Source organism: Ascidia mentula, chromosome 7 (genome assembly GCF_947561715.1).
Source record: "Ascidia mentula chromosome 7, kaAscMent1.1, whole genome shotgun sequence".
NCBI classification, from domain to species: Eukaryota; Metazoa; Chordata; class Ascidiacea; order Phlebobranchia; family Ascidiidae; genus Ascidia; species Ascidia mentula.
In genome coordinates this window covers 17,263,312-17,286,560 of record NC_138572.1, presented here as the reverse complement: position 1 = coordinate 17,286,560, position 23,249 = coordinate 17,263,312, and the positions used below count along the sequence as shown (strand labels likewise).

The 23,249-nt window shown below is 38.5% G+C and overlaps 1 protein-coding gene and 4 non-coding genes across 5 annotated transcripts; 3 read left to right on the top strand and 2 right to left on the bottom strand.

Moving 5' to 3' along the window:
• Positions 1–666: 666 nt before the first annotated feature.
• Trnat-ggu (transfer RNA threonine (anticodon GGU)) lies at positions 667–740 on the bottom strand. The gene has a single exon. It is a non-coding gene; the product is annotated as a tRNA-Thr (tRNA).
• Positions 741–1,070: 330 nt separating this feature from the next.
• On the top strand, positions 1,071–1,144 carry Trnat-ggu (transfer RNA threonine (anticodon GGU)). Its single transcript has one exon. It is a non-coding gene; the product is annotated as a tRNA-Thr (tRNA).
• A 292-nt stretch (positions 1,145–1,436) lies between these two features.
• On the top strand, positions 1,437–1,510 carry Trnat-ggu (transfer RNA threonine (anticodon GGU)). The gene has a single exon. It is a non-coding gene; the product is annotated as a tRNA-Thr (tRNA).
• Positions 1,511–1,802: 292 nt separating this feature from the next.
• Trnat-ggu (transfer RNA threonine (anticodon GGU)) lies at positions 1,803–1,876 on the top strand. The gene has a single exon. It is a non-coding gene; the product is annotated as a tRNA-Thr (tRNA).
• A 13,963-nt stretch (positions 1,877–15,839) lies between these two features.
• Positions 15,840–22,526, bottom strand: LOC145909705 (uncharacterized). Its single transcript, XM_082997059.1, has 16 exons — positions 22,516–22,526; positions 22,337–22,416; positions 21,619–21,763; positions 20,136–20,477; positions 19,889–20,062; positions 19,461–19,835; positions 19,223–19,393; positions 18,663–18,732; positions 17,958–18,245; positions 17,699–17,830; positions 17,381–17,545; positions 17,019–17,315; positions 16,707–16,887; positions 16,479–16,656; positions 16,214–16,425; positions 15,840–16,156 (listed from the first exon to the last, which is right to left on the bottom strand). Exons 1-16 carry the CDS (start codon positions 22,524–22,526, stop codon positions 15,840–15,842), a joined length of 3,138 nt encoding a protein of 1,045 aa, XP_082853185.1.
• Between the last annotated feature and the right edge of the window lie 723 nt (positions 22,527–23,249).

Here is a 23,249-nt window from a genome sequence, read left to right as displayed (position 1 = left end):
TTTTTATATTCTGACACAAAACTGTCGATCACGGTATAGAAAAGCTTTAGTTCATTGCTAAATTCCATTCTGAAATTGTTCATCCTTAGGTCACGAAGTCGTCCACTTTAAACTTAAACTTTTCTCTAATGTCTTTGTTCCTGATTCTCATGAATGCATTTCTATTACTTGCTATAGCAAATGTTTTTAGTTTCGAAGTCATGTCTCCCCGCCATTCTCATGGGATTATGTACAACCTTGCACAGTTGTTTGCGGTTAACTGTGAATCTATGTTCGTATGCTCATGTCAAAGTAATTCTACAGGGGCATTTCTGATCTCAGGTTTGCAATTTATTCGATGCACTGTGTAGTCTACAATCAGTAACTGTATTCGTTTAATTATTACGAAATTACTTTAAACATACAACCTTAACAAACTTACCTTAAAATCTACTTTTAAACTAACTATAAACTGCAGTTGGCATTTTTAAGTGAATTGTTGTAAACTCAGTAATATTTCATGCAATGGCATGATAGGCAGGATCGCCCCACTGCGCAGGTCCTTGCTTGGCGATCACAGCTAACGTATCGCGATCATGAGGTTTTCAGGCTTGGCAGCCCAGGCAATGCAGCCCAGCTGGATCAGCCACTTTTTCCTGACAAGTCGGAACAAGATTTGAAAAATCAAGCTCCCGGTGAGGTTTGAACTCACGACCCTGGGCTAACCAGGCCCAACGCTCTACCAACTGAGCTACAGGAGCTCAGTGGTTTCACGGGGTATATTGTGGCCAAGGTACACTGGTGCGCAAGCGCACAACTTGCCAGGCAACCTTCACATATACGTAGGGGATCTCTACCACCGTATCAGATAACGCAGTAATATTTCATGCAATCGCGATACGTTAGCTGTGATCGCCAAGCAAGGACCTGCGCAGTGGGGCGATCCTGCCTATCATGCCATTGCATGAAATATTACTGCGTTATCTGATACGGTGGTAGAGATCCCCTACGTATATGTGAAGGTTGCCTGGCAAGTTGTGCGCTTGCGCACCAGTGTACCTTGGCCACAATATACCCCGTGAAACCACTGAGCTCCTGTAGCTCAGTTGGTAGAGCGTTGGGCCTGGTTAGCCCAGGGTCGTGAGTTCAAACCTCACCGGGAGCTTGATTTTTCAAATCTTGTTCCGACTTGTCAGGAAAAAGTGGCTGATCCAGCTGGGCTGCATTGCCTGGGCTGCCAAGCCTGAAAACCTCATGATCGCGATACGTTAGCTGTGATCGCCAAGCAAGGACCTGCGCAGTGGGGCGATCCTGCCTATCATGCCATTGCATGAAATATTACTGCGTTATCTGATACGGTGGTAGAGATCCCCTACGTATATGTGAAGGTTGCCTGGCAAGTTGTGCGCTTGCGCACCAGTGTACCTTGGCCACAATATACCCCGTGAAACCACTGAGCTCCTGTAGCTCAGTTGGTAGAGCGTTGGGCCTGGTTAGCCCAGGGTCGTGAGTTCAAACCTCACCGGGAGCTTGATTTTTCAAATCTTGTTCCGACTTGTCAGGAAAAAGTGGCTGATCCAGCTGGGCTGCATTGCCTGGGCTGCCAAGCCTGAAAACCTCATGATCGCGATACGTTAGCTGTGATCGCCAAGCAAGGACCTGCGCAGTGGGGCGATCCTGCCTATCATGCCATTGCATGAAATATTACTGCGTTATCTGATACGGTGGTAGAGATCCCCTACGTATATGTGAAGGTTGCCTGGCAAGTTGTGCGCTTGCGCACCAGTGTACCTTGGCCACAATATACCCCGTGAAACCACTGAGCTCCTGTAGCTCAGTTGGTAGAGCGTTGGGCCTGGTTAGCCCAGGGTCGTGAGTTCAAACCTCACCGGGAGCTTGATTTTTCAAATCTTGTTCCGACTTGTCAGGAAAAAGTGGCTGATCCAGCTGGGCTGCATTGCCTGGGCTGCCAAGCCTGAAAACCTCATGATTGTTGTAAACTCTTAAGAAAATTACAATGCATGACATTTGTTTCATTTCTATGTCTGACGAGGGTAGATGCTACTACACCAGGACACAGTCAGGTCGGAAACCCTCGTTGGGAATTTCCCTAATTCGTTACTTACCGTTATGAGTTGCACACGTGTTATAGTTCAATGCGCATCGGTCTCTTAACGAACAATTTATGCATGCACCACGTGTGCGTACCAAACACTTACTAATTCTGTGGACAAGGCGAAAGATATTGTACTTCGGCTACAAACCATGGGAAATGACAAACACATGCAACTGCAACCATAACAAACTTATCTCATTGGTCCTACATATCAATTACACAACAGCACCTGACATACAAATGGCTTCCACCAGTCCACGTATTGATTTTGTACACGGCGAGGTATGCGGTGATTGTGGAACGTATGTGACTTGTTAATAGATTCTTAGAGAGTGAAACCGGGACACAGCCAGGTTGGAAAACCTGACGTGAACTGCAGCTTGTTTGTTTAATTATCTTTGCCAAAAATCCTGCTGTGGCAGTGACAGCTTTTAAAGCGGCGAGGAATGCGGTGATTGTGGAACGTATGTGACTTGTTAATAGTTTCTTAAGAGAGTGAAACCGGGACACAGCCAGGTTAGAAAATCTGACGTGAACTTCAACTTGTTAAGCGGTGATTGTGGAACGTAAACTGTAATGGTGGAAATTTGCACCTGTGTGGGTGATACAGGGATAAAATACATTTTATAACCCAAGGGTGGATGATACTGAACCACCCCATGATAGTGCAATTTACTCTACAGCACAATACAAACACACATTTTATTGTCCAGCATCAGTTTGTATTTTTTCGATTTGGATGCATTAAGACAATTATGTCTGGGAACTTCCAAGAAAATAAACAGTTCATTTTTGATGAATAACAACCTGGCGAAACTTTATGGTTTGTTACCATCCACAAAAACGAAGAAGCATGCTTTATACTGTAGGATAACATCCTGCAAATATAATTTATCAATGTATTTGCTTGAAAGGGGAAACAATTATCAATTCACTTGCCTTGTCCATTGCAAAGAAATAGGCCAAATTTTCTTTGAACAATGTTGAAATACAAAACATCCTGATCTTAAACAACACATGATATATGAATAATCCTTTTTAACATGTAGCATGTCCACCTAAAATTTTATTCCAAGCCTCTGGAACATCACCACATCGAATTAACTTTTTTGCCTTTCTTAGTTCCGCAGTTTGTAGAAGAGTCTCAACATCAACATTTGTTATTTGCTTCATTTCTTACAACACCTTCACAAAAACTTTTAATTTTTATCCCTTTTCTTCATTAAAAGTGACCGAGTCAGGAGACGAAGTTGCAGCCGCCAAAGCCACCGTGGCATTTCATACAGTGAAGCACCATTATAGCTATAAATCTAACGACTGCACCTCTACTTTGATTCCAGCACTGCAAAAAGGTACTCCTGTGCTCGCACCAAGATTGAAGCTATCGTAAATAATGTATGTGCTAAATGATATAGAAGAACGGAGTAGCCACTAAGCCTGAAGAGCGACGGAGCGCTCAATCCGCTCGAAAAGGTGTATTGAATTCGCTTCGCTTTCAATCCGTTTTTAGAAAAAGTATTTCTTGCTGACGAAATATTATTTCTGCATTGCAGAATTTGTGTTAAGCATGAACAGTTCGGAAAAGTCGACAAGGGTCGTGGAGAGATGATGAAACGTACCTTTTAATTAGTCTAATTGCAGAGAAAGATATTATATCGAAACTAGACAAAAGAGGAAGAAATCAGCAGTACCATCAAAGTTTGGCAGAATGCAACTTCACATATTTGTAGTTGTTGCAGTAAAGTAATTACACAAACTTTAAAGGAACAAATGAAATGGAAATTTAAAAATCTGAGACAAAAGTATATGGAAATTGTTCGAAATAAATCAAAGTCTGGAGCTGGTGCACCAAACTGGAAATTTTATGAGGAAATGCATCAACTTCTTAGCAACAGACCAAAAAACTTTGCATTGCATATGTTTAGGGAGACCACTGCAGTTGACACTACTAACCCCGTTTACATGACGGTTTAAGACGGCTTCGAAGCTGACTCGCCGATCCGACTCTCTCGTTTTCGGCGAAGAGAAAAAGGCAAGCGTCTTAAGCCGTCTCGGCCTTCGATCTAACGCGGAGAGTGGTTTACGGGACAACTTAAGCGATTAAGTCAGCTTAAACCCAGTTGCGACAAGTGCCGCGAAGAAGTTAGGATTAGGTAATTTGTTTATGAGGTTGTGCGTTGAGGGTTTGCTGTTTACAATAAACCTTAAAAGTAATAAACTAGTTCTAGTACAACTACGTGAGTATGCTCTATGCTGCAGGGGCGAGAAGAATGTGCTTACTCGAGTTAATTTTGATAAATACTGCGCGTGTTAAATGAAATAAATAAGTGTTAAATGAATTGTACAAGCATCAAGATACAAAAAAGCAACATTCGTTTTGAGGACCTAAGTTGCATTTTGAAGACCTGAAGGAAACAAATGCATTGCAGGAATGCTGACACTTGCGTTAACTGTTTTCATTTGCTGCTGGATGTGCTATAATATAACAAGTCAATGCAAACTGGTTGTTTATGTTTGTCATCTTATTTATGCAAGGATTATGTGAACAACAATCAACCATAAAATACATAAGCAGGCTTATGTAAACCTTTTCTGAACAAATATGACAAGAATGCCATGACACAAGTTTATGTTATGTAACTATCACAGCTTCTGAATATTTGTTTCAAATTAATTAACATTGGGCTGGTATGAAACATTCCATTCAGTGTTTTCTGACACTCAATTGTACATGGGATTACGGGATTAGACAGCTTCTGAAAAGGAACCTGCGAAGGACAGAGATAATTAATACTACTAAACATGAAATTTTCACTTGAATACTCTTACCATGGTGTCCAGGAAAATGCAGCCTTTTAGTTTAATCAGAAATTAAAAAAATATGGGTTGAAGCAGGCTTTCTAGTTAAATCATCTATTATATCTGGCAAAGTAAACTCACATTATAATCAAGGACCAATTTGCAGCAAGCATTTGCGTAAACTAACTGCCAATAACTTTTCTCTGCATGCTTAGATTAGAAATATTAATTATTTATTTAGTACAGAGTCTGAATTTACAGCCTGTCAGCCCGAGACAGCTTAACTTAAGCTGACTTAAAAGCCCCATGTAAATTCGTCGTTTTCGCGCCTCGAATTTGAAAATCACGTGACCCGGTCACGAGTCGACTTGATGTAAACAGGGTTAGTAGTGCCAAAATGCAGCTACAGAAGAACAAACCAGAGGGGCAAGCACGTCTGCAGAAGACAGTTTGTGAGGGTGGTTTCATTAGTGCAGGATTGTGACACTAAAAATCAAAAATGGAATAAAAAATATGTTTGCAGCAAACGTTGAACCTCCCATTATTCCCCAAGAACCACAAGAGTCTATTCTTGAAGAAAATGTGCAAGACTTTCCTGATGATGACCCAAATATGGAAGAAACAACTTCGCAATGGTAATGTTTCTGATAATGCTATTTATACATATTCTTTAATAAACCTACTTTGTACATTACAGATGAAGGAACGACCCAACATAAACGAAAAAAAGGTATATACATATCACATGTTCTTTCGTTTGACCGCTTACTATTGTAAAACCTTTATTATTGTTAAAGGGAAGGCAAACTGGCAGCATTTTAAGCACAAGCAGGAACAAAGAGGGGAACTTTTGCTGCCTCTGTTCCAGTTATAATTGAACTGCAAACTACCCAAGAAAGTGAAACACGTGAATAGGTTTTTATTGTACCTTGAAACAAACAACAAAATAAACATTATGAACAGCAGATCCAGCTTTATGCAAAGGAATTGTGTAAGGTTGGGGGTAATGTGGGTTCTGGGTTGCTTTGTAAAGCCATGTTCCGCAATTCACATACATTATGTAAAGCACAAGTTGAAATGATTAATGGTGCTGCAGCAAAACTTTATATTATTTTTTGTGTATTGCATTTATGCCGTGTACGTGCGCATATGTATTTTGGGTCAATCGCTTCGCTTCTCTCCGACATATGAGTAAATCGGCTTTGGGTTTAATAATCACATCGACGTTTTTAATAATCCGTCCATATTCATATTTTTTTTCATTTTGCAAAGAGAAGTCTAAGAGAACGAACATTAAGAAAAAGCGTGGGGAGAAGGCTGCATTTAGTGCTTACGTGTGGTGATTTGAGGTATGTTCGTAAAGGCTGTCCTTTGCAAATGTGTTTAGCAGTCATAAAGGAGTCAGATAAACGGTGTAAGTCCCTGCAGAAGTTGATGACCCCGACGTGATTTGAACTCGCATCCTTCTGATCTTCTGTTATAATAACTGCGCAATTGAAACAGATAAACTGTGGTCATTTTCTGAAGTAAAGTAACTTGTGATACAAGAAATAAGCATGTCAAGCAAGTTTTTTAGGTTTGTTACAACGACAGAAACAAGCATTTGGGTATTTCGGAAAGGTTTAGTGCATTTCTTATTTTGTTGAAACGTTGTTTAATTAAGCTTAATGCCAAACTGCTTTAAAGGCATGTAAAGAAAGTTCCTCGAGGTCGGATACCTCGTCGAACGAATTGCAAAGGAACGAGAGCGGGACACACAGGAAATGGGCTTTTACAAGCCAGTCAAACTTATCACAAAGCATTGTAGAAACGCCCACCCTCATAATCTACGTTGCTCCCTTGGAGCACGGCGGGTCAAATGCGCCACACAGGCATGGCGTCATTTGTACCAAAGCTGCGAGGCAAGGCGCGGCATGTACGCCCTTGTCAAAGGCTTCCGTGCTGAAAAAGCTGACCGAATGTGGTATAAGCGTGACATACATACCTGTCTCCTGTAAAGAACATAGCCGATTGGCTTCGCTACGCCTGGAAAGGCAACGTAGAATTAATTCCTCTTCCCTTGAACAACACCCTCAAGTTTGCAAAAGGGTCCGAGTCCAAATCGACTACCTTCCAATCCAAACCTTCGCTTAACATGTTCATAGAAGCCCTTTTCAAAAAGGATTTCTCATATCCTGAACTGTTAGCGAAGAGGGCATACAACGTGGCAAATTACGGAAAGAAAAGGAAGATCTTCGACAAGAGTGGCCGAGAAGATGGCCAAGACAATTGCAAAGGAGATGGAGCAATCTGAAGCCTTTCATGAGATAATTGACCAAGCCAGCAACATTGAATGGGATGGCTAGATCTTCTCGAAAGAAGACCTAAAGATCATATTGATCCTGGCAGCACTTGAGGCCCGCGATACCGTGACCGACGGTATATTGCGGGCACCTCATGTGCTGCTGCATGGATGCGCGGGGGAAAGGAAAGACTCTATTAGGACAAATGCTATTCCCTTCAGAGGTAGCATCGATCCTAACGAATGATAGTAGCGGGGTAGGGCAGATGGCCCTACGCTTCAAGCACAAGGTGCTGAAGATTGACGATGCAGGGGAGGCATTCTTTGGGTCGGACCAACTTGTCAGTGCGGTTAAATACATGTTCACAGCCATTGGTCGGCGAAGACGCGTGGCGACCGCCAAGACAACAAGCCGACGATGGCGTTCATAACGACCAACATGGACAAGCCGATCCAAAGGATGTCACAAACTGAAGGGCTAATCACCCTGATTCCTAAAACTGAAAAAGATCTTCTGTATCCCCCCAATTATCGCTAAGTTATGCGAAAAGGTTATTGCTATTGTTTTCAGCAGAACATGTACAACATCGAGATTGCTTCTTCGCCATGCAAATGAAAATTAACCAAATCTTTCTTGTTATGCACGCGTTTCTTCTACATTTCAAAATCTGCTAGAATAGATCAGTTTGTTGAAAAATATGAAAAAGAAATCCAAATTTCTGGGTTGTCGAAGATATAGGGCATAGGAACGAAAAATAAAACTGGTAAGGGGTCAAAAAAAAAACTTGCGGAGTACACATTCAAAATACGAAAAGGTCGGGGTAAAGGATTTTATTTCTCCCCGGATATGGATAAGGTTTTAAAATACCATAATGTGAAAGAAAAGACAGTTTCCAACATACAATCCGACGATGTTCAAAACCAGTACAATGTTTTTTTTTGTGGAATGTGGATGAAGCAAAAGCCCAAACAATTTTGCTCGTCTGTTGTTGAACAATGTACAATTCAACACTGCAACAAAGACCAACACAGGACAAAATATTTCTTGGATAAACATTATATCCACATGTGACCACCTCAAAAAAAACATTTGTTCTTTTCAAAAATATTGTACAAAGCCCCACTGCTGTTAGCTAACTTACCCAACATGTTGTGGATTCATATATTTTTCAGACTGGATAGCACAACTCCGCTCAAAATTGAAGCAATTTGATTGGCGCAGCCGCCATCTTGGAAGGTGGAACTTTCTGGTTTGCTAGCATTGGCGTACGGTCAATTTGAAAGGGTAAATGACATTGCGGTTGTTTAATATGGAAATAATAAGTTTGAAAAATAAACAAGACTTCGCTGTTCATGCGTCAAGTGCTCGTTGCATATAGAATTGTTTGCAAATGTAAATTTACATATGCAAAGCTGTGGATTGCAGTGCTATGCCGTAACCGTGTGGAACAAGTTATTGTTTGTATGTAAGGGAATAGCTAATAGTAATTGAAATTACATCAGTTTACAGAAAAATAAACTTTGGAGACCATTTTGGATTGATCCAATTCCTGTTGAACAACCGGAATACTGCCCAAGTGTAGAGGACAGAAGTTAAATCAAACAAGATAAAGCACTTGTAGGCCATTATAAGTAATCGCCTTATTTTTGAATTTTACTTGCTTGTGGATTAGTTCTTTTGCAAAAGAATAGCAACAAGAATAGTTGTGAAGATGATGTGTTTTACAACTTTCACCTTACACCTCTGACTAAACTACTGTTTTGGGTTCTCTTCCGTGAGTTCAAATATATTTATTTGTTCTCACAAATATATTTAGTTTATAACAACAAATTAGTGACAATTTACAGATATACATACGGAAATATTAATGGGTTAACTTAACACAGAATATCAAAATATCATTGATGGCTAAAAAGAATAAGTTTGCTTAATTTTTTTCTAATTTTAACAGATGCTACTTCGGATGACGTGGTATTTGCAAGATGGTGCAGCCTAATTTTGCTGTAGCATTTTGACACAGTTTTTATTAACATTAACCTGTGGTTATCAAAAACTGAGCAGTCAAAAACATGATTGTTCAATTCTTGAAAAACTGCAGTACAACCTAAACTATGCAACACAGCAGTGGCTATAGTATGGTTTATGTTTGTGCATTGTGGTAGTTTTCCATTGGTTTTTCCAACAAAAAAAGATATTCAGTCGCATTATTATAAAGCTTTTACAAGGCAAAGACTTTCAAAAATTGATCAAACAAATTTCCAGGGCCTAGTGGATGAATGGACAAAAAATGCAGAGATAGGTGACAAAATTTTGTTTCGACCATACAAAGCTGGTGCCAGCTGAAATGAAAATTCTGATTGCATTGTTTGTTCATCAATTCGCTTGGCAGCGCAGACTCCTACTGCGTTATGGTCAAGACATTTGCCTTATGGATGCCACTTACATCTAAATATGCACTGCCTTTGTTTTTTGTCTGTGTAAAGACAAATGTTGGCTATCAAGTCGTTGCAACTTTTATCACACAAAATGAGAGACAATTTGACATAGAAGAAGCACTGTCAGTTTTAAAACAATGGACACCAGATTGGAAACCAGCGTTCTTCATGACAGACAAATGTCATTCGGAAATCCATGCCATTGAAAATGTTTTCAAAGGTGAGAAAATCTGTTAATATGTGTGATTGTTACATTTACGAGCTTACATTTTGCAGTTAAGGTTGTACAGTTTTAAATGCTACGCAATGTAATCATTTATTAATGCAGATTGTGAAGTTCATCGAGAGCATGCATGGGAGCGCTGGGTAAAAAAATCAGAAAATAACATTGGGAATGACCGAGAAAGTGTGTTAGCCTTAATGAGAGCTGTTGCCAATGCTGAAAGCAAGGAAAGTTTTCAAAAATGTTTGAGCAAATTTCAGTCTAGCTCTTACTGGAAAGATAATGAAAGGCTTCAAAAATATTTCATTAATGTTTGGTTAGCAGAAAAAGAAGTATGAAATGAGGTTCAGCACAGTGCATGTGTAGCACACTTCTATATTTATTTGCTATGTTTTAGAGATGGTTGTGGGTTTACCGTGCAGATCGCCTGAGGGTTCTTATACGAACCAATAATGGCGTTGAAAGACAAAATAGAGTTTTAAAGGAATACCACATCCGTTTTAGAACAGACAAATCCCTTTCTGGGCTTATTACAATTTTACATAAAGAGTTTCTACCAGAAGGATTGGTTAAGTAAGTTTGTGACATAGAAACTTCTGTTTAAATCTTATGATGTCGACCTACAAATGAACAAACCAGCACGCATTTTTAGATATCAACAAGAAAACATGAGGTCCTCGAGTCACTACAGGACTTACAGTGACTTTGTTCCCCCATTCCTTCAAAATCGACCTCGAAAGATAGTAAAGCATTGCATTCAACGAATCGGGGAATCATCAAACGTAGCACCTAATACAATTCAGAGGAATGCAAATGTTTTTTATGTAAAAGTTCAACTGATGAGATACATTCAATAAATTTCGGTGGAACTGATGTTTTCCCAACATACACATGTGCAGACTTTACCGGGTACTTTTTGCCTCGCAAGCACATGTTCGCTGTTTTTCACAAGTATGATGATGTGGACTGGTACAGTCTACCTGCATGTTACCACAATTCAGTACATATGGTACTTGATCCGGAGATTGTTGGTCAATTAACTGTTCAACCCCCCTCAAAGAAAATCGATAAACCTGCAACTAAGCCACTTGAAGAACCAACAATTTCACATGAATTGGAAAAAACAAGCGTATCTTCTGATCAAAGTTCTCAGTGGCAAAAAAGTCATCAGTGTGTTGGCAAAACTGTTGATGATGCATCTGATGATATGTATTTTGTTTGCCCAAGTTAAACATAAGAATGTGCAATATAGGCATACCCTAGCCAGTGCAATCGCTTGGTCATCGAGTGAGGTGTATATGCCACTATGCTGTGCGAAGGTTGCAAAACCCTAGCCAGTGCAATCGCTTGGTTATCGAGTGAGGTGTACCGTATATGCCACTATGCTGTGTGAAGGTTGCAAAACCCTAACCAGTGCAATCGCTTGGTTATCGAGTGAGGTGTATATGCCACCATACTGTGTGAAGGTTGCAAAACCCTAACCAGTGCAATCGCTTGGTTATCGAGTGAGGTGTATATGCCACTATGCTGTGTGAAGGTTGCAAAACCCTAACCAGTGCAATCGCTTGGTTATCGAGTGAGGTGTATATGCCACTATGCTGTGTGAAGGTTGCAAAACCCTAACCAGTGCAATCGCTTGGTTATCGAGTGAGGTGTATATGCCACTATGCTGTGCGAAGGTTGCAAAGCTCTTTCAAATAAACAAACAAAAGTTTTTCTCCATTTATTGGTGTATCTAAATAAAACAACAACATTTTAATGACATGCATAAGCTTTGTGGTGATATACTTACAATCATATCAATCCTTGGCCTACAAAAACAATAAAATTAGCACTGGTTAAAGTGTTGTTTATCATATGATTCAAGCGAAGTGTAGTCAGTTACCTCTAAATCTTTTGAAGTAGGCTGCAAAACAAAATATGACTGGTTAAAATATTGCCAAACAAATGTTTCAAAATTATGTTGGACACACATAGGTATCGCAATATAGTCAGTTACCTCTGATTCTTTTGAAGTAGGCTGCAAAGCAAAATAAGACTGGTTAGAATGTTGTTTAATATACAATTCAATCTTATGTTGCACAAAAACTTCGGACTGGTTTAAATGTTTCAAAATTATGTTGGACACACATAGGTATCGCAATATAGTCAGTTACCTCTGATTCTTTTGAAGTAGACTGCAAAACAAAATAAGACTGGTTAGAATGTTGTTTAAGATCTAAAAGATTATGTTGCACAAAATATCAGGACTGGTTGAAATGTTCTCAAACAAATGTTTTGCAAATTACGTCAGTTTCTTTTGATTTTTTAGGCTGCACAAAAAAGGTACACAAAAATATGAGTGAAAACTTGTTCAAATATAAGACAAAATTTTGGACTTGGTTGTATGCAGTTTTACTTTACAGATACATACCATGGTTTTGTTTACTTCATTTGTCTGCAACAAAGTAATTTTTATTTTGGATATGTGTTTGAGAAAAAGATTCAAGAATATGTTAGACACCAATACATGCTACTTGCTTGGTTACTTACTAATACTTTTCTTGATTTCTTAATCTACACAAAATATATACTTTAAAACATTTTCTCTAAAATGTTCCAACGGCACCCATCTGCACAGTAAACAAAACTTATTGGTAACCACTATTGCTACTTGCTTGGTTACTTACTAATACTTTTCTTGATTTCTTAATCTACACAAAATATATACTTTAAAACATTTTCTCTAAAATGTTCCAACGGCACCCATCTGCACAGTAAACAAAACTTATTGGTAACCACTATTTCACAATAGGCAGGCTACATAATTGGAGATCAACAAGCACTTACTTCGACGATTTTGGAATTTTTTCCAAACTAAAAAAAAAGAAATTAGGGTATACATATATTAGGTGTTTTCACAAGTTTTACTCCTGCAACCTCGCAAATTCTTTTTTACTGAGGAATCTGTAATAAATTGCAAATATAATCAAAACAGAAAAAAAACATATTCCACTTAATACCCCTTTGGTAAACTTCTTTTCTGAAAAACAAAAATGCAACCACATCAATTACAGAAAAAAAAAAAAGAATCTTTAAATCTTACCTTTGCTGTTTGGGGGGTGTTGTTCTGCACAACACCCGGGGCTGGAACCTCAGGCACAGGAGGCGCCCCGGGTGTTGTGCAGAAAATTTTGTATACTTTGCAGTTTTGGAAATTCATTTTTCCTATTCACGAAATAGAAAACAACACAAGTTTTAAATTCAACATCATTACTGACAAAACAGCAATCCAGACGCCACAACCTGCAAGTTCCCGCCAAAGAACCCAACCGCATGGATGTGCGCGAGAAAGAGAGTGACGAGAAAAAAGGACATGCCTTTTTCCCTTCCAAAACATCCACGTTCGTGTCACCCGGGTTGTCTACGTAAGTGTGTTAAACCACAATATAGGGCAATAATACAATAACATAACCGCGAAGGGTAGGCGTGTTTCTTTTGCTTACAAAGATTTAACAAACATGCTTTGCAGCAGTTCGGCTTTAAAAACGAATATAGAACAAGTGTATAAATTACAGTACCGGGTCAAATTAGGCGAGGTCTTCCATCGATGTAGCAAAGTTCCGTGTCCCATAGTCCAGTAGAGGTGTTACAGGAAAATATTTATCTTTCACAGGACCAAAATTCCGTATAATCCAACCTTGTATGAAAAGTTCAAAATCCTCTAATCCAATTTTTGTTGAAGTGAGTATTCCAATGGTGGAATTTTGCGTCAATCATAACGGCATCAATGAATCAAAAATTTGCAATCTTCAGAAGTCCAAAGTTTGTCCAAATTGTTGTGAAAAAAATCTGCACAGCACTCGAGTTTTCCAAGTTTAAAGTTCGTATTCCAACAAAAGAAGTCGATCAACAGTTCATTGTATTTGAATTTTGCCTTGTCGTTGCTGAAGTACCATCACGAGGTGCACACTAATGTTGCGTTTTACGAAAGTGCGACAGCAAACCATCATTCAAATGTTGTGATCAAATCCAATCAGGTAAACAATCTTTTATTAAGATGTTAAACGTACAGCAGCAGTCCAAATGAAACCACAAGTAGAATGGAATCGTGTGGAATCACCACACAAAGGGTGGATTCACCTTCACGTCCCCCACCAACTCTTTCACAACACAGGCAAATGCAATTCATTATATAGTGGCACTGGTCAATGGCGCCCGCGAGGCAAGTCAGGGCGGACCAGCAAGTTACAACAGTTTAGAGTCGAGGTTATTGTTTTAGAGTCGGGGCGGTCGTTGTTTAAATTGCACCACGCTTGGGTTGTCCTTATGTACGTGGAATACAGGTCAAGAATATAAACAATGCCTGTATTACATTTTTCATGTTAATATTACACTGTTTTCGCTACACTCTCTCCTTTTTTAAATTTTCTTTTGTTGTATTAGAACGCACAGCATTGTGCACTAATTTTAACACTCGTTTGTCTTACTCTTTTCTTGCTCACTCCTCCTTACTAAAAAATGAATAATAACCGTTTAGTTTAATTAAATTTTTTTTTATCACCCCAAAAACTCATTTTACAATACCTTCCGCACAGCAAGTTGGACCTTCCAAGATGGCGGCCGTGTCTTTCAATTTGCCTCAAAAACCATTAATACGTCACAGTGAGATGCTCAATCCAGTGTTTATAGAGATCAGTGGTACCTACCCATGGATCAGTTTCATCGGATGTTAGTAGCCAAATATTACAGGGATATAAATTCAAAAGAGTGGACAAAGTTTTTCAACATGCCTTGCTGTCTGATGGTGAAACCTGGAGGACAACTATTTTCTTTCCAGTTTTGTGGGAATCACATTTCATGCTGGTTATGTTGTACATTGATAATTGTACACGTTAATTTTTAATTTATGTGTATTGTAGTTAGGCGCAACATGGCCATAGTAACTTAGGGTTGCGCAACAACTTGTTTTGCATGATGACGTCACAATGCGGTCTGCGATCCCACCTTGCGCAAAGCGCACGCATCGATGACTGCGTGATAAATGCGAACATGTATGATATTTGTACCTTATATAAGAATTCAATCGCACATTTTATCCTCACATAAACACTATGTTTATTACAACGACGAAAGTGGAACAAAATCAATCTACAGTTTGTTTAACTTTTTACTTAGCGAAACAAATATCTATATTTGTGTTTACGTTAAACTTACGGCAAAAACTTAGGATCCGACCAACTGCATGAGGAACAGCAATATCGATTATAAATAAACCGGCAAAGAAGAAAGCATGGAAAGGTCTTGTTTTGTATAAATAAGAAAGCAAGAAGATTTTACTGCAAAGTATGACAATAAAGACAGATTTATAACCATACGTATAAGCTGTCATTACAATTCTTTTGTATGTCTTATTCATAATTTAACATGCAATACTGGTTGAAACAAAACTAAATTTTCCAACAAGCAAATTCTGGTTAACAATAGGGGTATTACCAAAACAAAACTGCTTAATTACTAAACACAATTTTGACATTGCAAGATGTTTGTAACATGCGTGTACGCAGGGCGACATTTATGTACAAGGCGCGCGAGAGGGGTTTTTGAGGGTTTTTTTTTATTTTTTTGTGTGTGTATAATAGGGGGCAGGATAATATTTTCCTCTGCCAATAGTTTGTACTCCATGAGTTGGTTGCATTGAGTGTTTCCAATATTATAACATCATATTTACAAATAAACGATCATCCAGCGACACGAAGTTCCTAGTGGTCGCTGAAATGCGCTGAATTCATCACCATTGTATTCCAACTTGCATCATATTTCATCTTATACGAACATTTGAAGATGCATCACACTCAAATGCTTCCTCCATATACAAAAGTTTAATAGTTATCAAAATAAAGTGGGGATATTAATGCTGAATGCAAATGTGTGCAACCAGCGGTACCGGAGGTAATATTTTCACTCCAAGACTTTTGTTTCCCGTGCTTGTTTGTTCCACTGTACAAAATAAATGTAGTGTTTGTTTACAGAGCGGTTTCTGCTTCAACTACACGTAAGTTTTCTAGGTTGGCGACCACAATCACATTTTTCTGATCTTCCTGTGGTTGACGATTGGAAATGGCACAAAGACCATCCCGAACTCTGTCATAAAGCCGCTTGGGAGCGTTGGAGTAGATAAGGGGATTTAAAGAGCTGTTGATGGGGAGCAGGATGATTGCTGACACAGCGTATATCACTGGAGGCATAGGGATTCCGGCCAAGTTTACAAATGCCATGATAGAAATTGGAATCCAACAAAAAAAATCAGTAATTACCAGTCGAAGGATTTTCTTTTGCATTTCTGCCAAAACAATCACCATTACAGAAATGATGCGTTGGCACATATGCATATGCTTGCCTTTATTTTGTGTTGCCGCCCTTCCATCTCTAGGTCTCTCGTTCACTTGCCTGGCACTGTCAGTTGACCTCTTGTAGATCCAGGAATAAGCAACTGCCACGAACATGAAGGCCAGAAAGTTGAGAGTAATGATGGCGATTGAATATCCCCATGCCTTGTCGTTGGTTGTTACATACAGTTTGCTGATGCAAACACTGCTGCTGCTGTAATATCTACACATAAACATTTTTGTAGCTAGTAAATTTTTGAGCGAATAAAAACAAACCCCAAATTTCCAGAAATATTAAATAGCGCGGTGTAGTTGTAATCCCCAAGTATATTCATCAAATCCATCCAGGAATTAGCATCATTCACTCGCTTGAGGGCAGTGCTAAGCACCTGAGAATCATTGCTTGTGAAGTTGTGTTGAAAGGTTACAAATCGATTCATGAAGTTATTCATGCCTGTAAACGTGGATTGAAACGGTTTGGCCATTTACACAACAATATCTTACTGGAAAATTCGACTTCAACATGGTCAAAAAACGGATTCTCATTCATCCAAGCTTTGGTTTCAAACAGATATTCAAGTTGAGTTGTTAGAGGAATTAAGGCAACTGTAAAGGAAAGTGCCCAGGAGAGAATAATGGATAGGATGACTGTTTTCAAGTCCGGTTTCGAAGATGCATCAAATGGCTGAAACATAAAACACTTTACCGTCATATCCACAAATGTAAAGTTTGTACATTTCTAGGTCAGGAAAACTTCAGTCACGTGTTCTATCGGACAAGAATTTTATTTGACTCACACAGTACCAATTTACCCACGTTTTTTACAGCATACAGTCGGTATATGGTCAACAGAACCATTGTAAACACCGATGTTTCGCTTGAAAGCAAAACCAGAACACCCATTGTGGTGCAACTTCCACTAGATCTCCAAATAAGGTCATTGGCACAATAATTTCCAGAGTATCTGACACCAGCGGCTCCCAGCATGAGCAGATAAACTCCCATGAGTAGATCGGAAACGGATAGATTCAAAACGAGCAGATGGTTTGTGCGAAATGCAGCAGATTTTGATTCTGTCGTCACCAACGTTTTGCCTTCAATTACCATGACAACCTCAAAAGTAAAGGTCTTTAGAATATTCCGTAATGTTGAAATACCTTGAACCGATTTAATTTTACCAAATTCCCGAGTATGGCAAATGTACCCATTATCCACACAATCGCTCGTAGAAATGGGTTTGCAATCAACTCGTATCGTGAAGAAAATATGTTTTCGTCGGACGGTTTTGTTTTTGTCGGGCACTCGTCAGACCAGTCCGAGCAGTCGCCAATTCCGTTGAATTTCTATGTAGAGTAAATGTACTTAGTGCTTTAATTTGACAAGTTTGCAAGAAATTGTTAGATAGCTTGGGTTGGGCCAGTAACTTTAAAATATGTTGTGTCGAGGTTGTTATCTTGTTGCCAGTGGTCATAAATCTGCATATTATCTGAGTTTACCTTTTCCTTCTTAACAAACAATGGATGTTTGTTTTCGCAATAAAACCTTCCGTCATTTGTGCAGTTTATTTCGTCACTTTGATCATTGCAGTTGATTGTGAGGTCACAAACATCCGATTTGTTGATCGAAATCTATAAATATTTTTTAGTTTTGTCATTTTTTCCAATTAAATTGTCTTTTTTATTTGCCCAAGACACACAAAAATTACGAGCTTGTTACTAAAACAGTTGTTAAAAAGTAAGCTGCCAAAATTTGTACTTTTTCTCTGTTTAACCCTGGACAGTAGAATCTTCCTTCCTTTGTGCACAATTCTTCTGGATATTCGTCACTTTCATCCTTGCAATCGATAAAACCGTCGCATACTTTGGCCATAGCAATATTGATAAGTCCGTCTTTTGTGTCGCAGTATTTCCGATGTTTGCAAAGTGGACGATCTTCATCGTGGTCGTAGATATCACTTGTGTCAGAATTGTAGAGTCTACTACCACAATCCTGCTTCCCATCGCACAGAAGTTTGTTATAGAAAGGCAACCACCCGAACCAACCCTGTGTAAAACAAACCACGTGGTCACCCTACCGGAAGTTTATTTCAAGTTTTTTTTCGTTGGAAGTTTTGTTGGTGATGTTGGAAGAAATATTTTATTCTTATTTTATCGAAACCGAGTCGATTATGGTGACGTAATTACATCACCAAGCTACCCTTCTGCTCTTGTGGTTTCTAACTTTTATAGCGGGATTAAACTTTCAGAAACCTCAGTTCCTTGTATTTAATCGGAGGATTGAATCGGTTCTGTAGGGAAAACAGAAGATTTTTATATTAATTATGCACTAATTCGATGTATACGTTTTTCTGCTGCAAAAACATTTGTTATGCACCAAGTGCTGATACATTACAACGATACAAGGTTATGATTCTGGTAAACTGTTTTTTGATAAAATAATAATTTGGACCTGTTTAGTTACCTGACATTCCCACTTTCCTTGTATGTAATTGGTTGTTTTTGAGCATTCGTTCTTCACTTCCTTATTGGCACTGAAAATATTTGATTAAGTTAAAGTATACAGAGAGAATTAACGCTTGATTAATTCGGTTTCACCTTTAACCAGAGTAAAGTGTTGTCTGTGTTTACGACGACATTGTTATGCTGTTAAACTTTTGCTGTTAAGAGCTAACTAGCTTTTATCTGGTTTCTATTTGAATAAGTGTTAAGATGTAATAATGTATGTAAATTTGGAACTTTGGTGGAACCACTAGCCGAGAGCTTGTACTTCGTCCCACCAGGTGAAACGCGCCCACCCCACGCCCCACTTGCTACAACACTACCATTCAAACCAAGAGTGGGTTGTCTTGGTGGATAGTTGGGTGGGCGCGTTTTACCTAGTGGGGCGAACGGCGCAGGACCAGGCTGCGCACAAGCGGTCGTAACACAAACTCTCAGCAGGATATTGGATTGAGATTGCGCAACATTGTTACTGCCAATGAAATTATTTTGTTGTTATTAAAACACTCTGCTTTCACTTACGGATAAAACTTGCCACAATCTTTGGTTTTCTCAGACTGACAAAAACATTCGTCACTTTTATCAGGACAGTCAATGATGTCATCACACACACTTGATCTTGAGATGATCATGGGGTCATTTGTACATTGGAAGCATAACCGATTATTAAATGTGTGAGAATTTTGCACGTCTCTGTAACAAAAAATAGCAGAAAACGATGTAGTTTTCTCAAAATTTATGAAGCTTGTTGTAACAATACCTGACATCTCCATTCTCTGAGGTATAACACAAATCAGATTTATCGTCGCAATCAGCAATGTCGTCCCATAGAAACATCTGCGGAAGATTGCAATTCCTGCCATTCCGAACACATTGGAATCCATGTTCATTATTCCAGTGTTGGAAAGCTGGGCAGTCATTGCAAGGATCGCCATCACAAACAGTCGAACGTTTCCAACAAGCTGAATTCGGACACTGGAAGTGGGAGGGGCAGAGGTACTGACATGGGGAAATTCCCAGACAATGCGCAAGTTTGTCGCAGATTACATCTTGTGAGTTACAGGAAATGTTGGTTTGATCCATTATGTTGTAACAGACCCCATTATTGTCGAAACAATTACAACGTCGCATTGAACTAAATATAATCAAAAGTAAGTCGCTGAAAAAAAAACAGAATTAAAAAGTTACCCGATATACGCTTTATTGTCATTCCAACATTGCTGAGGCGCTTTCCCATTACAACTGCATTCGTCACTCATATCAGGGCAATCTATGACGTCATCGCATACACTTGTCCTTGAAATGATCAGGGGGTCATTTGAGCATTGAAAGCACAATGTCTCGTTTAAAGAAGAAATGTTTCTGCAGTAATCATCAACATTGTTAAATGACCAACACCATTTGTTTGGAGCATTTTCCATAGTTCTATAATTACCTGACGTCTCCATTCTCCAAGGTGTAACACAAATCAGATTTATCATCACAATCGGCAATACCGTCTCGTAGAAACATCTGCGGAAGATTGCAATTCCTGCCATTCCGAACACATTTGAATCCATGTCCATTATTCCAGTGTTGGAAAGCTGGACAGTCATTGCAAGGATCGCCATCACAAACTGTCGAACGTTTCCAACAAGCTGAATTCGGACACTCGAAGTGGGAAGGGCAGATATCACACAGTGTTTTGTCAACACATCGGATCATTCCTTTACAAAACTCCTCACGTCTTAGAGCACATTCTTTCTTTGAACGTTGCAGGTCATACTTGTTGTCGCAACTGCATTCAAAGTAAGAATGTATTACATTAAATAATGATTGATCGGTGTCGGTTTGTTTGTGAGGAATTTGTTGTGAGGCAGAGGTTTGAAACGAAGTGCAGTTTTGTGTGATTATATGAGAGTAATGGTGCTAGAGACGGTCAAGACAGGATAGCTGTCAGACTTAAGAAGTGCGAAGTAGCTGTAGATTATGGAATAAGGAACAACACGCGAGAGCAAGTGGAATGTTTGTGAAATCCAGCATGTTTTATAAAAAAAAATAAAAAAAAAAACGAAAAGACACAATAAAAATGTCCTGCTAACAAAAGTAACAGAAACCTAGTTGAAGACTCAACAACCTGAGTTAGCACGCGATCTACCTTGAATTTTGGAAAGAAAGTAGAATTTGTTTGACAAATAGCCTTTACAAGATTTTAGCTTTAGAAGATTAAAATTATCCTAGATTCATCTTAGGTAGTGTCTTTAGAAGAGGTTCGATGTAAGAATAAGATAAGGAGATCTATCAGAACGAATTCAAATTACACATTGGAAACTCTATTTATTGTATTGTCCAAATACAAATATTACATGACCAGTTGATTTGGGTCATTATATGTTAGCATCAACAGGCAATAAAGTTGTAAATAACGACGAATCAAATGATGATAACCCAGCTGTGCTTGAAATGTCTGCATAAATGAACGGCATCTTTGACTTTCTCATTCAAAGTAGTACGCTTTAAATTTTCAGGGCATGAAATACCGTTTATATCAATGGTTGTTAAATTAACGATATGTTTTCTTTGACAAACGGAAACTTTGTATAAACAACGCTTTAGAACAGAAAATAAAAACACAACAATCTATCTCAAAAGTTCATTCACAACATAGACTTTTCCTTGGATTAAATTCACATTTGGAGCTTCACATCGGTACATAACGTTTCTGTAACAAACATTTCGCTCCGTTTGCGCGTTTGGCAATTTTTATTCACATAGAAATTATAAACGTTTAAATCTAAAAATGCCTGTTTTTTGAACAGTTTTGTTTTAAAACGGATTGTTAAAGAATTTCTTAGTTTTCCTTATTAAGCAATCCCGTGAAAACATTCCAACCACTTGCTTCGATAACATAAACTGTAGGAAACACGTTTGAGTTTTACCTTATGTAAGGAATGGTGGGGTTTTCAGGATAGGTGGAAAAGTTGGCCAGTTTCTCATCACTTCCGTCCCGGCAATCTTGGCCACGCTGAAAATCATCACAAAACATCGCAACAAACGCCTTACTCCCATCATCGCAAGTGAATTCTGCACGAAACAATATGCAACAAATGGAATTCATTTCATTTAATCAAAAGAAAAATGATTTATTTCTGTGTTTCGATACACATATATAAAAGAGTGGGCAGTTTCGTTGGTCCCAATTAATTTTTATGACAATTTAATTTCATTTATTAAAAGTTTATTAACGAAAATAAAAGGTTAGTAAAATATTCTAAAAGTTTTTGTGTGTAAATTTGTGACCTTTTGACGAAACCGTTGCTAAAAAAACTGTTATCAATTGACGCAGTTTAAATATTTTTGTCAATAAATCAATGGACTGGGGCGGTTGAGAACCTATATTGCGCGTGTCAAAAGCGGAATATACTTTTACACCGGGTCACAAAGTTTTGGCCAAACTTGATTGACATATAAGTAACATAGAAACCTGTTCAAATATTAACACTACGATTTCTGGTGGTATTTCAACTCAAATTTATAACCAAAAATAACAGCTGGTGGACCTGTTTACACCTAATCATAAAAATGCTGGCAAAACGCCATATACGTGATAATCAACACAGTCTTTTGATTTATTCATTGCTTCCACAGAATACTTACTATCCCAGATCGAATACCGTGCTGAAGTAAGTGTGATGAAGGAAAGCAGGATTCCAGCAACAACCATCTTCAATCCACACCTGATAAAACACAATGAGGTTATATATCTTACATTTTTGTCTTTCGTGTCAAACAACCTTGGGAAGTCATTTCGAACGTATTATGGTGTCATAACCTACTTTGGTACCATAATTGCTGCTGATTATTGTAAAGAAAGATCAATGCCGCTCTACTTTTGCTAGTGTGGAGGTGTAATTATCATTGATTAACTTTATCATTGCATTTTATAATGCTGCAGTTTTTGAACATTCTGAGACATCAATTTCTTTCAAAATTTGCAAACATTTTGTTCATCTTAGATATGGTCAACTATTGCTAACTCTGTTTTAATAAATGGTGCCGCTGTCTCTTTTAGGGTGATACCCGGCATTTTGATTATAGACAGTTAGTTTTGCTGCCATTATGCCTGCGTACATTGCTTTAAGCCTACATAACATTTGATTTTGCTACAGTAATTTTTGCATTAAAAAAAATAAATTATGGATTAGGATTGGAGCAAATGTGGAAAGAACAAAACAAGGGAAGAAATGGTATTGTGGTTATTTTTTACATCTCTGAAGCTGTTTCACGCAAATAATGTGTTGGTACATAATGACATGAAAATGCAAATAGAGTGTTTTTTTTTTCAAGCATTTGAAGTCAGTTGTCTTACAGGTGTTATATTACTATACATTTAAAAGCCATGTTCCTACTGCAAAAAATAGTTTTTCAAAAACGCTTTGGGCATTAATTTATCTGTACTTTGTCACCGTTCCGCCAAAGGTACCCTAAACTGTCCCAAAATACAATCAACTTGCTGGGCTATACTGTACTTCGCACATAGGAGCTACCTCACAACGGCGGATTAACACAA